At 35.4% G+C, this 16922-nt stretch overlaps 1 protein-coding gene across 12 annotated transcripts in view; it reads left to right on the top strand.

Moving 5' to 3' along the window:
* The window catches only part of SS18 (SS18 subunit of BAF chromatin remodeling complex), a 155410-nt gene that overhangs the window by 60680 nt on the left and 77808 nt on the right, over positions 1 to 16922 (top strand). For 6 of the 12 annotated variants that reach the window (XM_078347916.1, XM_035270777.3, XM_078347920.1 and 3 more), the window contains one exon: positions 4152 to 6251. The exons of the other annotated variants lie outside the window; for them this stretch is intronic. In XM_078347916.1, coding sequence (XP_078204042.1) covers positions 4152 to 4178 — 27 coding nt within the window. In that variant the 3' untranslated portion in view covers positions 4179 to 6251. Of the gene's footprint in view, positions 1 to 4151; positions 6252 to 16922 lie in introns of those variants that run through there. 12 annotated transcript variants of the gene reach the window in all.

The following is a 16922-nucleotide window of genomic DNA, read 5'->3' as shown; positions in this document are numbered from 1 at the left end:
AAGGCACTTAGCTGTGGTAATCAGAGTTGACCTCATTTGTTTACCATGTGTCAGGGATCTTTGTCCTTTGTTGGCTCTGTCCTGTGTCCTGAATATGATTATCATATGCTTTGTTTAGTTTTTTTTTTAATTGTTTTATACTGCCAGGTAAATCCATCTTGAACAGAAATGTGCACTAATTTTTCAACATAACATTTCTCTTCATTTGACAGATTATTTTGTTACTGTTTATTGTCATATTCTTCCCCTAGAATGTAACCTCTTTAAAGGTATCGCTTTGTCTGTTTTTATTATGTTGAGTCTCTGTCACCTAGTAGAGCACAGTAGGTAGTCAGTATTTATTGGTGAATAAAGTATAAAAAGCAGAGTAAATAAGGCCATTACTTTCTAGATTTGAATACATGATCACAAAAATAGAGATAAGAAGAAACCCCTAAAATGTATTGTGAAGAAACAATGTTAAGATTTTGAACTGATTAGATAAATAGAATGAAGGAAATAAATTTAGAGATGATTGGTATTGCTCAGGTTTCTACCTTAGGAACTCTTCTCATTCAATATACTCTCCCTAGACATTCTTATTTATTCACAAGGTCTCAGTTCACCATGGTGTTGATTCCCAAATCTCTGTTTATAGTCTGAATCTCTTTTCTGGAAATTAGATGCCTACTCTACAGCTCTGCTTAGATGTATCATAGGTATTAATTCAGCAGAAACAAAATAAATCTATGATTTTTTCTACCCAAACTTACTTTTCTTTGTTCTTTATCAAAGAAAGGGGTACTATCACCAAGCTAGAATGCCAGGTGCCCTATTTGATATGTAAGTGTCCCTCCTCTTCCTCCCTTGTCTAATAAATGACAAATGTTACTGATCTTCCTTTTTGAAAAGTTTTTGAATCCATCTGTTTCTCTCTAACCTACTCCCTTATCTTGGTTTAGACCATGTTCATCTCCCACCTTTATCGCAGCAGGATCTTCCATACTGTCTTGTTACTTGCCTGTTAAAAGTTTTTACACTGTAGTCTGAGGAACTTTGTAATTTTTTTTAAAATTGAAGAAGCAAAGAGAGAGAAGGTATGGTGTAGAGTGTTCGAGTGATTTACTCAAGATGACAGAACTGAGGAGTGGTGAAGCTGCATGACTGCTGCTGAGTGCTGAAAGCCCATGCTTTGTTCACTGTACCATACTGCCACCCATACTGTTAATGAGTACTTGAGTAGCTCACCGAGCATTTTCATGTTTTTCTTCTTGAATAACTTTTTAAAATCGAGATTATAATTACCCTTGTCAGATGATAAAATTGAAACTCAAGGGAGGTTAAGCAACTTGCCCAAGGATAAGAAGCTGTTAGGTGGTGACGTTAGCATTAGAAATTGGTTTCTGGCCCTAAAACCCATAGTTTTAATCCTTAATGCCACCTTGGAATTTGTTAATGGTTGCAGATACACAGTCTTCCTTTTTAGGCTTGATTATGATTTTGTTTGGTCCTAGCATTGTGATCAAGTATAGGTCAAGTTACTTATATACTCTCAGTGCCTCAATTTCTTCACCTATAAAATGGAGGTAATATTTCCTATATAGATTATAGATGGGCACAAAGCACTTACGACTATGTGATGCATACTAAGGTGATATTATTGGGATATATTGAGAGTTAACTACTGTCAGTATTAGCTAGATGTATTTTTCATTACTTCAAGCTCTTACAAAATAATTATTAGCTTCTACTCCTCATTATTGCATATTCTTTCTTCCCACTTTCTAAGCATTCTATATTTTATCCTCCGTGCTTTGTTTCAGCTATTTCTTCTATTTGAATTGCCCCTTTTCTTTTCTGTTGTTCAGATCTTACTATTTTCTCAAGGCTCCCACATTCTTGGGAATATTTTTCTAATTAATTTAGGCTGTGTTAACCTTGTCTTTTCTGAACTCTCTTAAGTTCTCTAAGACTTAGAGAAGTTATAATCTATTTTGTAATTATACTTAAATCCTGAGTCTTCTCTGTTTTCCATATTTGTGATGATGATGAGCATTTGTTTCTTAAGTGTTCACAGTTGCTTGGATATAGTTTATTTGGTATACATTATCGACCTGGTCTCTGTCCTCAAGAAGTTCATAGTATAGTAGATAAATGATAGCTTATTAACTATGGCACGGTGGTTCTTAACCTGTCTTTTGCTTTCATATCCTTTATATTTGCAACTCACTTTCATCATTAGCATCTCATTTTATATATTCACTAAAGGAGCATTTCCCTCCAGCATTCAGAGTCACTGATTTATAATTCTAAAAAGTTCTTTCTCATGCCCTCTCTTATTTAAGCATCATAACAAATAAATGAGGTGTAGGAATTGATGTAGCCATTAACATAAGGGAAATTGCAATCCAGAGATGTATATGTTACTCTCCCATTGATGAGTGAAGAAACTGAGTCTCACAGAGCTTTCTTTAGACTCAAATAGGAAGTTAGCAATAGAGTTAAAACTTACACTCAGATTTTGTATTTAGATAATCTAACAATGATATAATAAGCTCCAGTATGCTAAGCAATAACTTTATTTCTTATTTTAAACCTTTTATTATAGAAATTTTTAAACACATACAAAAAAGAGAGTAATATAGTGAACCCCTGTGTACCCACAACTTCATCAGTTTACCAGCATTTTCTGCTGTTCGATCTACTTCTCTACACTATTTTTTTTTCAGAGTGTTTTAGAGCAAATCTTAGAAGTGATGTCATTTTACCCATAAATCCTTCCAGATGATCATTGGCTGTAAATTTAGCTGACTATAACTGTGTAAAAACACATTGGTGTAAAATCCCTAATCCTTTTTTTTTTTTTTGAGACGGAGTCACTCTGTTGCTCAAGCTGGAGTACAGTACAACCTCTGCCTCCTGGGTTCATGCCATTCTCTTGCCTCAGCTTCCCAAGTAGCTGGGATTACAGATGTGTGTAACCATGCCAAGCCAATTTTTATGTTTTTAGTAGAGTTGGAGTTTCACCATGTTGGTCAGGCTGGTCCTGAACTCCTGACCTCAAGCAGTCCAGAGTGCTGGGATTACCGGCATGAGCCACTGTGCCCGGCCTGTAAAATCCCTGATTCTGTTTAATTCATTATTCCATCATATGCATGGTGACATTCAACACATTATCATGTGTACTTACTTCTTTGGAAATGTAGATTTTTAGGGTACCGTTTCTTATGGTAGAGAAGTATTTCAGGTCTAGAATGTTTTTGAATTACATTATTGTGACTTGGAGAGGGAGTTGTTTAGCCAGAGGAAACAGTTAACTAATTATATGCTTCCAGTGAGCATATAATTATGCTCTAAAACTGAAGAAAGGTAGAAAAAAAGAAGGACATACTATGTCTTCTTTTCCCCAAAAGCTAACCTGAACAGATATATACTGGATGTTGCTTAAAGAATTCTGCTGCTTCATCATGTCCTTTTTATCTGTATTCCCTTTCTTTCCCATCCTGTCAGCCTGAGAGTTTTCAAGTCTACCTTACAAAAAAACAAAACAGACAACATACACAAAGCACAATTCCTGGATTTTATGTCCCTGTGGACTAAATATCTCTGCTGACACTTTGTTGAGCTCAGGGAAAGTCTCAAATATTTTGGAATGGATAGAAGGTTCTTTACCTTTCATCCCCTGGATACCTTTCTATTATCACTTGCCACTTACTTCAAATACCCTTGATGTTAATTTGTAATAATTATAACAAGCCAAACTTGTCACACTAGCATGATTTTTACGTGCATGTGCGTGTGCGCGCACGCGCGCGCACACACACACACACACGCACAGAGTACCTCAGAGTTTAGAACCAGAACTTCTCAATGCCTGCTCAAGTCATTCAACAAAATTCACTAAACATTTAAGTCCCATTCCGAGAAGTATTATTCTAGGCTCATTTGCTAATCCCTCGCATATTTTGGACTATGAAATTCATTTGCAATTGAATATAATATCAGAAGAAATTACAGGGTGATACTGTGTACTTAAAGATATAAAACAAATTTTGTTTGTTGTAGGTGCAGACACTTTTTTATGGTATGACGATGTTAAAAATCATTTGTAATTTTCTGTGCCTGTTATGGTCAAACTACTATCTAATTATATTTTTAAATTTATCTTTTAGGGACAGTATGGAAATTACCAGCAGTGAAAAAGTACTTACATTCCAATAGCCAGTATCTATTAGCAGCCATATTGTCACCTCAGCACTGTGGAAACCTCCCTGTGAAGAGATCCTTCCATTCCATCTAGTTTTTGGAAAAAACTTGTGGATAAGTGGCTGTTTCATCAGTTAGCAGCCTTTATGGTTTAGTTATAAAAGGCTTTAGTAGCTCAAAAATACTCTTGATTTCACATTTCTACTCTAGATGGCAACATTGGACAGAAAATGCAATGACATAACCAATTTGTAATGATTTTGGAACTGTGTTTCAAATGGACTGTTACAGACTGAAAGGTGTGAACAGCTTTGTATGTTTATGAAGGGTAAGGGAATTTAATACTTTTCCACAGATTTTTTTTTTGTAAGGGGAAGAGGGAAATGTACACTTTTTACAGCAGCAATATTTTGTATATTATGTTTATTTCATGTGGTGAATATGCAAGGCGGCACACTACGCACTGGACAGAATCAGAAATCCTCTGTTAATGTGGACTGGAGCATGGTAGATGCTTGATTGTTTTGGTCTCAAAATGGTGTGCTATAAAGATAAAGGTGAGGGGAAGACAAAGCACACCATATGTCCACTGTTCTGTTCTCATAGAGGAAATTCAAATTCCTTTTATCTATTAGATAATCAAGGGCACTGTGATACAGTTTTGAGTAAAAAGACATTTTTTAAAAGACTTCCCGTTTTGTGGATTAAACCTTTTTGTAAAGATCATTTGTAATACTGTTTTAAAATGTAAGGCAATAAGAATTACTTTATGTTGGATCTGAGGAGCCTTTGGTAAAACAATTTCATAGAAATGAAAGTGGCAATCCTCTTCTAAAATAGCAATAACTGAAAATCAAAGTATTAATTTTACCTTGTATGAGTTATCAGGGAACTTAGTAAGTAATATCAAAGCATTTTATGAATGATATCAAAGAAGAGTCAACATTGATCCAGTAATTTTATTTTGTAACATTGAGGGATAATTGATTATTAAACAGAATAGTTGAGGAGACTTTACAGACCTTTGTTTCAACTTTCTTATCTGAAAATAATGTCATTTATAAAGGGACACTTACGTTTTTCCCTTTTTTATGTTGGTTAATATAACACAAAGAGATACTTAGGAAAATGCTTATTAATGAGGTTTATCTGTTTTAAAAGCACAGAAGTTGCATTCTAGATAACCTTGTTTATTAGCAGGGCATATTTTAATCATTATTTGAGACTGTCCTGTGCCTGATTGTTTTAGCTAAATTCAGGGAGATTGCATGGGGCCGGAAAGCATACATTGAAAAATTTCTAACCATGGTTGTTTAAACATAATCTGAAAACATCTAGCCCAAAGGTAAGTTGCTATTTTCATCACAGTTGCCTATGCCCAGGGAATAAGATGTATTATTTATAATTGGATTGGTTTTTCCCGCTTTTAACTGGAAACAAAACAGAAGGGGTACCATCAATTTGAATAAGCAGAACATATTGTTCTCAACATACTGTAATCAAAAGGAAGAATTTGAGTGGGTCTCTGTGTGTGTAAGAGAGAGTGTGTGTTTCAAGGTCAGAATAGGTTTGTTTTTTTGTTTGTTTGTTTGAGATGGAGTCTCGCTCTTGTCACCCAGGCTGGAGTGCAGCGGTGAGATCTCGGCTCACTGCAACCTCTGCCTCCCAGGTTCAAGCAATTCTCCTGCCTCAGCCTCCTGAGTAGCTGGGATTAGAGGCACCTACCATCACGCCTGGCTAATTTTTATACTTTTAGTAGAGACGGGGTTTTGCGATGTTGGCGAAGCTGGTCTCAAATTCCTGACCTGAAGTGATCCACCCACCTTGGCTTCCCAAAGTGCTGGGATTCCAGGTGTGAGCCACCATGCTCGGGCAGAACACGCTTTTTATTTTAAAAAACTTGGTCAGTAGAAAATGGGAATCAAGTTTGAACAGATAAAGCATGGACAGCCTTATTGTGATTGAAATGCTTGTAGGTTCTGTGCCAATTTTCCACCACTGTGTACTTTGTTGCTATTTAAAACTGTATCAACTCTAACGGAAGAATAAATTATTTGTGATTTTAATTTTCTCATTTGTTTCTTTAAATTAGATCTCTTTGACTCTCTTGTTTTGTCTGGAGACTATGCTGTGGGTTTTTATATAAGTTAGTCCAGTATAAGCAGACTATATTTGTATTCTAGGACTTTATCAAAATTCTCTTGCCATGCCCAAGTTAATTAGAATTAACTGTTCAGTAATCAGCATGTTGTGTAGGCTGTTTGTTACAGAATTCTTTCTCTGAAAATGAAGTCCATGAGGCTATAATCAAGATGACTGAATTAGATAAATGAGTTGAGGAGACAAAATTGTACTGAACCCAACCTGGTGTAGATACGTTATCTCATTTGAAATAAGCTCAACTGACATTAAGAAATAATTTGTCTTGCCAACCCATCTTCTGTTGTCTTATTCTCCTTTTAATGGAAACTAAAATTGCAATTTTAATAAGCAGAATTTCCTCCAGGACTTTCTTTCTGGAGATTAGTGCATTTGCAAGGTTTAATTGTTTTATAACAGTCCTATTTCGTAAAAGTTTTTAATTGGTGGTGACAAAAATTACCTTACTCATTTGATACCTAGTAAGAGGAATAACTTTACCAGTACCTGTCTATTAGTTGTGACATTTCTGTAGAGACTATATATTGTGCAACTAAAATTTGCATTTCATAAAAATAGTAATGAATAAATATGCTATTCTATAAAATTCGAGAAACAAAGTATTACTAAGAAAAGAGTGGGGTGACCATTAATAAACATTTCCAAATGTGCTAAATGTGCTAGTTCTGTTATTTGGGAATATGTTATTATTCTGTAGCATTATTCAGGTAGCGCATTGTTTTTGGTTTTAAAACTTTTTTAATGAAATTTTTAACCTATACCAAGCTATAGAGCAGAGCATGGTGCAGTGGGCTCCCATGTTACAGTAACCCAGTTTATATAGCAGCTCATGGCCAAACTTCTGATTGTCCGTATACCAACCCCCAAATAGAAACAAACACTGTGTTATTTAATGTCTTAACTATTCCAATAAAGACATCTAAAAGATAAGTACTTGAAGATTCTTCTTGCTCCTAAATTCTGTATTTTCAGTGTTAACATTAGAAACCATCTCAGAATTTGTACATAAAAGTCATTGCCTTTTCATTCATTTAAAAAAGTCATTCATGTCAAATAAAAGATTAACAGACATATATTATACAAAGAGTGAACATTTTTCATAATGTCATCCATTAAAAGTCACAATTACTAAAAATTTGGTACTTCTAATTTAATTTTATACAAAAAGCCCATGTATGTTTTGTTTTTTTAAAACAAAAATGTAATTTGACTACATAATATTGTCCAACTTCCTTCTTTAACTTAGAAATTTCTTGAATGCTCCCTGTTCCCTTGTTGCCTCTTAATTTTTTACTGTTGCAGAAACAAAGCTTTTATATCTTCCAGAGTTGGTTTTTGAAGTGTCTTTTTTTTTGGTATGGTGATGGGGTATTTTTATATAGTAAATGTTTAATATTTTAGGTGTAAGGCTGTGGATGTTGAAAAAAGTATCACATAAAAGGTATATCATTGGCAACACCAGTTCATTATTCTTACTAATTTTTGCAGTTCTCATTGTTTTTTTAAAAATGTTCTCTCTGAATTTTTATTTTAATTAATTTATTTTACTTTAGGTGCATACTATATCTGGCATTTCTCCTCATGTTATCCCTCCCCTCCCTCCCAACCCCCATTGTTTCTCCCCTACCCTCCCTCAACTGTCCCTTGTGTGTGATGCTCCTCTCCCTGAGTCCGTGTTCTCGTTTCAACACCCACCTATGAGTGAGAACATGCGGTGCTTGGCTTTCTGTTCTCGGGTCAGTTTGCTGAGAATGATGCTTTCCAGATTCATCCAAGTCCCTACAAAGGACACGAACTCATTGTTTTTTATGACTGTGTAGTATTCCATGGTGTATATGTACCACATTTTCCTTGTCCAGTCTTATCATTGATGGGCATTTGGGTTGGTTCCAGGTCTTTGCTATGGTACACAGGGCTGCAGTGAACATACGTATGCATGTGTCTTTATAGTAGAACAATTTATAGTGCTTTGAGTATATACCCAGTAGTGGGATTGCTGGGTCAAATGGAATTTCTATTTCTAGATCCTTGAGAAATCACCACACTGTCTTCCACAATGGTTGAACTAATTTACACTCCCACCAACTGTGTAAGAGTGTTCCCATTTCTCCACATCCTCTCCAGCGTCTGTTGTCTTCCTATTTTTTAATGATCGCCATTCTAACTGGTGTGAGATGATATCTCAGTGTGGTTTTGATTTGCCTTTCTCTAATGACCAGTGATGATGAGCATTTTTTCATATGTTTGTTGGCTTCATATATGTCCTCTTTTGAAAAGTTTCTGTTCATATCCTTCCCCCACTTTTGAATTGGGTTGTTTGTTTTTTCTTGTATATCTGTTTTAGTTCTTTGTAGATTCTGGATATTAGCCCTTTGTCCAATGGGTAGATTGCAAAAATGTTTTCCCATTCTGTTGGTTGCCTGATTCACTCTAATCGTGGTTTCTTTTGCTGTACAGAAGCTCTGTAGTTTCATTAGATCCCATTTGTTTATCTTGGCCTTTATTGCCACTGCTTTTGGTGTTTTAATCCTGAAGTCCTTGCGTATGCCTGTGTCCTGGATGGTTTTGCCTGCATTTTCTTCTAATGTTTTTATGGTGTTAGGTTTTATGTTTAAATCTTTGATCCATCTGGAGTTAATTTTAGTGTAAGGTGACAGGTAGGGGTCCAGTTTCTGCTTTCTGCGCATTGCTAGCCAGTTTTCCCAACAGCATTTATTAAACACGGAGTCCTTTCCCCATTGCTTGTTTTTGCTGGATTTGTCAAAGATCAGATGGTTGTAGATGTGTGGTGTTTCTTCTGGGGTCTCTGGGTTTTGTTCCATTGGTCTGTGTGTCTGTTTTGGTACCAGTACCATGCTGTTTTGATTACTGTAGTTTTGCAGTATAGTTTGAAGTCTGACAGTGTGATGCCTCCGGCTTTGTTCTTTTTGCTTATGATTGTCATGGCTATGCGGGGTCTCTTGTGATTCCATATGAAGTTTAAAGTGGTTTTTTCCAGTTCTGTGAAGAAGGTCATTGGTAGCTTGATGGGGATATCATTGAATCTATAGATTACTTTGGATAGTATGGCCATTTTCATGATATTGATTCTTCCTAATCATGAGCATGGAATGTTTCTTCATCTGTTTGTGTCCTCTCTCATTTCGTTGAGCAGTGGTTTGTAGTCTCCTTGAAGAGGTCCTTTACGTCCTTTGTTAGTTGTATTCCTAGATATTTTATTCTCTTTGTAGCAATTGTGAATGGGTGTTCCCTCTTTATTTGGCTCTCTGTTTGTCTGTTATTGGTATATAGGAATGCTTGTGATTTTTGCACATTGATTTTGTATCCTGAGACTTTGCTGAAGTTGCTTATCAGTTTGAGAAGATTTTGGACTGAGATGATGGGGTCTTCTAGATATACAATCATGTCATCTGCAAATAGAGACAGTTTGACTTCCTCCTTTCCTAATTGAATACCCTTTATTTCTTTTTCTTGCCTGATTGCTCTGGCTAGAACTTCTAATACTATGTTAAATAGGAGTGGTGAGAGAGGGCATCCTTGTCTAGTACCTGATTTCAAAGGGAATTCTTCCAGCTTTTGCTCATTCAGTATGATATTGGCTGTAGGTTTGTCATATATAGCTTTTATCATTTTATGATACATTCCATCAATACCTAGTTTATTGAGTTTTTAGCATGAAGGGCTGTTAAATTTTATTGAAGGCTTTCTCTGCATCTATTGAGATAATCGTGGTTTTTGTCTTTGTTTCCGTTTATGTGATGGATTACATTTATGGATTTGCATATGTTGAATCAGCCTTGCATCCCTCGGATGAGGCCTACTTGGTCATGATGGATAAGCTTCTTGATGTGCTGTTGCAGTCTGTTTACCAGTATTTTATTGAAGATTTTTGTGTCAATGTTCATCATGGATATTGGCCTGAAGTTTTCTTTTTTAGCTGAGTCTCTGCCTGGATTTGGTATCAGGATGATGTTGGTCTCATAAAATGAGTTCGGGAAGATTCCCTCCTTTTGTATTGTGTGATACAGTTGCAGAAGGAATGGAACCAGCTCCTCTTTGTACTTCTGGTAGAATTCAGCTGTGATCCCATCTGGACCTGGATTTTTTGGTTGGTAGGCTATTGATTGCTGCCTCTACTTCAGCGCTTGTTATTGGTCTATTCGGGGTTTCAGCTTCCTCCTGGTTTAGTTTTGGTAGAGTACAAGTGTCTAGGAATTTATCCATTTCTTCCTGGTTTACTGGTTTATGTGAGTAGAGCTATTTGTAGTAATCTCTGATGGTAGTTTGTATTTCTGTGGAATCAGTGGTGATATCCCCTTTATCATTTTTTATTGCCTCTATTTGATTCTTTTCCCTTTTCTTTTTTTATTAATCTGGCTCACGGTCTGTCTATTTTGTTGATCTTTTCAAAATCAGCTCCTGGATTTATTGATGTTTTGAAGGGTTTTTTGTGTCTCCATCTCCTTCAGTTCTGCTCTGATCTTAGTTATTTCTTGTGTTCTGCTAGGTTTTGAGCTTTTTTGAACTTGCTCCCCGAGTTCTTTCAATTTTGATGATAGGGTGTCGATTTTAGATCTTTACTCTCTTCTCTGGTGGGCATTTATTGCTATAAATTTCCCTCTCATTACTGCTTTTAAGGTTTTCCAGAGGTCTGGTAAGTTGTGTCTTCATTCTCGTTGGTTTCAAAGAAGATCTTTATTTCTGCCTTCATTTTATTGTTTATCCAGTCAACATTCAGAAGCAAGTTGTTCAGTTTTGAAGTGGTTGTTGGCGTTCGAGTGTGTTTCTTGATCAAGTTCTAGTCTGATTGCACTGTGGTCTGATAGACTGTTTTGATTTGTGTTCTTTTGCATTTGCTGAGGAGTGGTTGGCCTCCAATGATGTGGTCAGTTTCAGAGTAAGTGCAATGTGGTGCTGAGAAAAGGGTATATTCTGTGGATTTGGGGTGGAGCGTTCTGTATATGTCTATTAGATCCGCTTGGTCCTGCTTTGCATTCAAGTCCTGGATATCCTTGTTAATATCTCTGAATTTTTATTTGAACTGCATTTATTTGTAAGTTGAGCATTGTTTTAAATGCCGATTACACTGTTTTATCTTGGCTCTAAAATACTTTTTAATGTTCTTTGTCCATTTTTCTGTTGGGATGTTGTGTGAGAAAGGAAATTGTACATACACACATAAAATAACGTGTCTCTGCAGTTAATCTTTTGTCTCTTCTATATGTTGTAGGTCTCTTTTGTCCATTTTTTGCAGCTTATGCTGTGTTTCACTGTATTAAAGCTTTAAGGTTTTGTGTAGTCAGAAGTTTGGCTTATGACCCCTCCTCACCCCACAACTGTTAGATTTATAAAAATATTTCTTATATTTCCTTCCATTTTTCTAAAACGTATTGTACACAGTATAATTGTGGACATTAATTTTTCTTTATGTGGATAACTAGTTCCTTAAGCATCATTTATGATATCATTTTTCTTCCAATGATTTGAGAAGCCACTGCATTCCTTTAATTTAAAAAATTAATTATAGTTAAAGCTGTTTATGTTTTATGTATTCTATTTCAAGGACTAGTTAAATTCATCTAACTATGTAATTTAATTGGCATAAACTCGTGAGTTGTTTTTCCCTAACACAATGTTAATTTGGTAAAAGTTATCTGCAGAGTTAGACATAACAACTAGCTTCTTTTTTTGTTGTTGTTTGTTTTTGGTTTTGAGACAGATTGTTGCTCTGTTGCCCAGGCCACAATGCATTGGTGCTATCTTGGCTCACTGCAGCCTCCGCCTCCCAGGTTCAGGTGATTCTCATGTCTTAGCCTTCCAAGTAGTTGGGATTACAGGAGTGTGTCACCATGCCTGGCGAATTTTTTTTGTATTTTTAGTAGAGACAGGGTTTCACCATGTTGGCCAGGCTGGTCTCGAACTTCTGGTCTCAAGTTATTTGCCCACCTTAGCCTCCCAAAGTGCTGGGATTGATTACAGGCATGAGCTACCATGCCAAGCCCCTATCTTCTTAATAGTAAGAAAATTATTGAAGTGTGTTTTTATAAAGAATGACTAGAACCTTTTAGAGATTTTTGCTTGTTGATGTTTAAAAGTTCTTTAATTTTTTTGTTTGTCCTCCTAATAGACTATCTTTATAGCTGTCCCAGAGTATCTCTATTTGATTACTAACAAAAAAAAACCATAAGAAATCAGTAGAAAACCTCGTTTTATTGTTTACAAACTGAAGTCTCAGAAATAGACAATGCAATATAATTTTTATTAATAAAGACCTATAATTAGGGTGACTAATTTATTGCCCAGTTTGATAAACTTGAGAATGGGAGATTGTTTTACATATATACATACATATATATGTTTGTATATACATACACACACGTGCATATTACATACATAAACATAAATACAGGTGCATATATGTGTATTATGTATATGCATATATGTTAGATATATGGGTAAATGTATTTTTTAATTTTGTCTTTTTCCTGATAGAGATTCATAGTTTAAGAATGTAAGGTGATGCATTTATGTCGTTATAATTTTGAACTGTGATATCCTGAGAGGGTTTCTCATGATACAGTGTATTAAAGTATTATTAATATCCCCCATGTTTTGGGTGGGTGCATGGTTGCCTACCTAGAGACATTGAACATCCTCCTTTGCAGCTTGATGTGGTTATATGACTTTAAGTTCAATCCAGAAGGCTTTGAGTTGTAATGTGTACAGCTTGTAGACCACATTCTTAAACAGGTGCTTTCGTTTTTCTTGTCTTCTTATGGGCTGGAACATGACCTATTATTAGGGAACTTTCACTTTATAGATAGAAAAACACTCTCGAGAATGACAGTGTAGGTAGATAGAATCAAAAGTCCCCTGAAAATGGTTGTCATGAAGCCTTTTCCTCTACCACCTATCAGCTTGGACTTTGACATGAGAAAAATAACACTTCTTTGTTAATAAGTCCTCTGTGATCGGAGCAAATCCTGTACTCTGCTGTAGGGTGATGCAGTAGAGGCCAGTTTATATTACTCTGTATGGAATCATATTTTAGGAATGAGAAGTGATTGTAATGTGTATGTAGCATACATTATAATCATTCCATTCATATTTGTTACTAGTGAAATAGGCCATAATTATGTAGCATTTTCTCTAAGATCACTCTCTGCTTTCCATCAGTTGAATGAATGGGAATGCCACATTTAATAACAATTAATGTAGTTAATTTAAAGTATTGGTAAAAATGTACTTAACATTGATTTTTTGACATCTGTATAATTATAGATTTTATAAATACTGTGTTTTCTATATACTTATTTTGATTACTTTGTAAGTAGGACCTCATAAAATCTCTTATGTTTTTAACTTTGTTTTGACTTCTATCACTTTAATCTTTGAATTTTTTTCTCTAATGCTTTCTTGCTATTTTCTTAGTTTTCTGACTTTCACTCTATGATATGTGTACTTTGATTCTAGTTTCTCCTCCATCCGTTCTTTGGGGATAAAAACGTACCAAAAGTATCTTGATTTTACTGTAATAGTAGCTCTTATTATGCAGTTTAGGTCAAATGTAAAGAGTTTTATGTCTACAGAAGGTGTAACTCTGTTAGCTATGGAATGATATTTGGAAATGATATTAGGACTCCTGATATCAGTGGACCAAAGTATGGCATATAGCTATCAAGGTTTTTACCTTCTTTTCTATCAGTATGAGTATACTAGGGAATTACTTCTGTTAATGAATGCTTGGTAAACTCAGAGCAAGGAAGTGTGATTTGGCTTTTTTTTTTTCAGCACTTAATATTCTATCCAAAGAAATTCTATTTCCTGTTCATTAATTTCAGTATTCCATTCTTTCCCAAGATCTTGCTTTACAGCAAGGTTTCATACTTAAAGCTCTACATGTTAGTGTTCAGTCCTCATTCCCACATAAACACAACCATTTTGAAAACATGAACTGATATTAATTACCCCCTTGGCACCAAAAAGTCAGGATTTCCTGATGCAGCACGCTAATGTAAAATGCATTAGTGCAAACAGTGGCTCCAAGGGGTAATACTCTAAATAAACACAGCAATTTTATTTTTTAAATTCACAACTCTCAGGCTAGTCTGAAAGTCATTCATCCTCCACACCCCCTAAAAAGCATTTTGATTTTTAATAAGTTGTAACTGGATTTTTGTAAGAATAAATTGAATTCCAAGCTGTAAATCAGTGACACTTAACTCTTTTTGGTTCTGTGAAATAAAATTCTACCTAAGTATTCTAGTGATTAAGTGGCTTTGAAGCATAATTTGCAACACTCTATTGGAAGGTAATAATAATTCGTGTTTAATCATTGGTAACACTAAAAATGTGTAGCTTACATTTTTACTTAATTGTTTCAAATGTCATTCAAGGTCAGAAATTGTGTGTGTGTTTGTGTGCGCCCTTTGGTGTATGTGTTTATTTGAATATTCTATCTAAAGACTTTTGATTGAGAAGGCATTATATCATACTTTGATGTAACCCCGCATACACATTGTACTGCTACTACCAATACTAATAGAAAAAAAACAAAGTAGAATTAAATAGAGAGAGCCAGGTTCAAACAAGGTTAGCATCTCTGTGGACCAAAAGCGAAATAAAAATGTAAATAGGGAAGGCAGAAACCATGAGCCTCCTGGGTTCTGAGTGTAGAAGTTGATAGTGATACTTGAGAAATTGGTTCCTATGGAGTAATTGAAACAAAAAATATACGAGATTAGATAATAGAGCCAGGTTTGCTGCTTTAAGGTAGAGGCTAGAATGTGACTCTTGCCTTTTATTTGTAAAAGGAAACTAACAAAAGCTCACTTCTTGCCACCCACCAGCTAGGGCCTTGTTTTGAGGAAGCTGGACATAATGATGCTGGAAGATACGTATTTAGCCTCTTGATCTAGAACTGAACCAAGCTGTTTTGAAGCTTAGTATTAGTTTTTAATAATTTCTAAAATCATTAGGAGAGTAGGAAGAAATTTTCTCAAAGTTTTGGTTCTAGACTTGGTTTGGGATCTGGGAGATGGATGCACAGAAGGAAGCAGGAAGGATGGGGAAGAGGGAAAAAATGAACCTACCGCTTCAAATAAGTCCATGAACCAAATATTCAAAATACGTCAGTCAACACACTAACTAGAACATGCATTCATACCATGTAACAATCATTTTATTTAAAAGTCTGACAGATTTTAAAATAATGTATTTTAGGGTGTTTAAGGAGATAACACATTCATCCACATAGGTTTTCAGATACTATAAAACAAAAACAAGTGAAATAACAGGTATATGTAAAAACCATTTGGAAATCGTATAAGTACAGCATAGTGAGACCTCATCTCCATTTACCGCCCCCCGCCCAAAATGTTTTTAATTGGCTGGGTGTAGTGGCATGCACCTTGAGTCCCAGCTACTCCAGAGACTGGGGCTGGAGGATCACTTGAACATACCAGGTTGACGCTGCAGTGAGCTATGACCACACCACTGCACAACAGCCTAGGTGATAAAGCAAGACCTTGTCTCTTAAAAAAAAAAGCTTGTAAGTAAGAAATGTAGTAATTGGACGAGCTCAACTGGCATAAACTATAAGCTGATGCTGTTGAGAAAACCCATGAACCAAACAGAGGTATGAGAAATTGCCCTATACTAGAGCACTAAGAAACAAAAAAGATTTTTTAAAATACATGAAGGAAAAAATAAGACATGAGTGCAGTTTTAATATGGGAGCTTCAGAAAAAGGAAATGGAAGCATTGGTTGAAAAGTAAGATACAAAACAATAAAAACTCAGTTTTCCACAACTGAGTCTGAATCTGCAGATTTTAACTTAACCAAGTTCCAACGAGGGTGAATTAAAATGAATCCCTTAAGAAAAATTCTCAAAACTACCTGAAAGAAAAGGCACAGTACATGTAAGGAAAATTATAGACAGAATTCTCTGCAATAATCAAAAGATATGAGAGTTAAATATTGAGAGAAAATAAATCAATGTAAATGTTACACCCAGCTAAACTATTAGGTTGTTGCAAAAGTAATTGTGGTTTTTGTCACAAAGTAATGGCAAAGCTGCAATAACACTTGCACAACCTATATATTTCTAAAGTGAGGGCAAAATGAACATTTTCATACTTGCAAAGACCAAGAGAATTCATCATCCATAGAAGATTTATTTTAGCAAAAGAGAAAATAATTCAGTAGAAAGGTGTTGGATGTAAACCATAATAAAGACTAAAGTTTGTCAAACAATTACAGATAGGAAACATTAGTTTTTTGGATTTGGATGTGAGAAAGTGTACAGTTAAGTGTGATAGGTTAGGTGCATTAATGGCCTCAATTTTTTAGCCTTCTGTAAGTCCATGCCCCCTTTTTATGTAAAAGTCTGACAGATTTTAGAACTTGTTTCTCTCAGGAGTGGGACTTCCCTGCCCCTTGATTCTGCTTGGTTATGTGACTTGATTTGACCAAGGGGATGTTAGTTGATGATTGTAAAAGCACTTGGGCAGTTCTGCTTCCACTGTTGTACCTCTGCCCTTGCCATGGAAATCTGCCCAAGCTAACCTGCTGGAGG

The sequence above is a fragment of the Callithrix jacchus genome, chromosome 13 (assembly GCF_049354715.1).
Source record: "Callithrix jacchus isolate 240 chromosome 13, calJac240_pri, whole genome shotgun sequence".
In the NCBI taxonomy this organism is placed as follows: Eukaryota; Metazoa; Chordata; class Mammalia; order Primates; family Cebidae; genus Callithrix; species Callithrix jacchus.
This window is presented reverse-complemented; position numbering and strand designations above follow the sequence as displayed.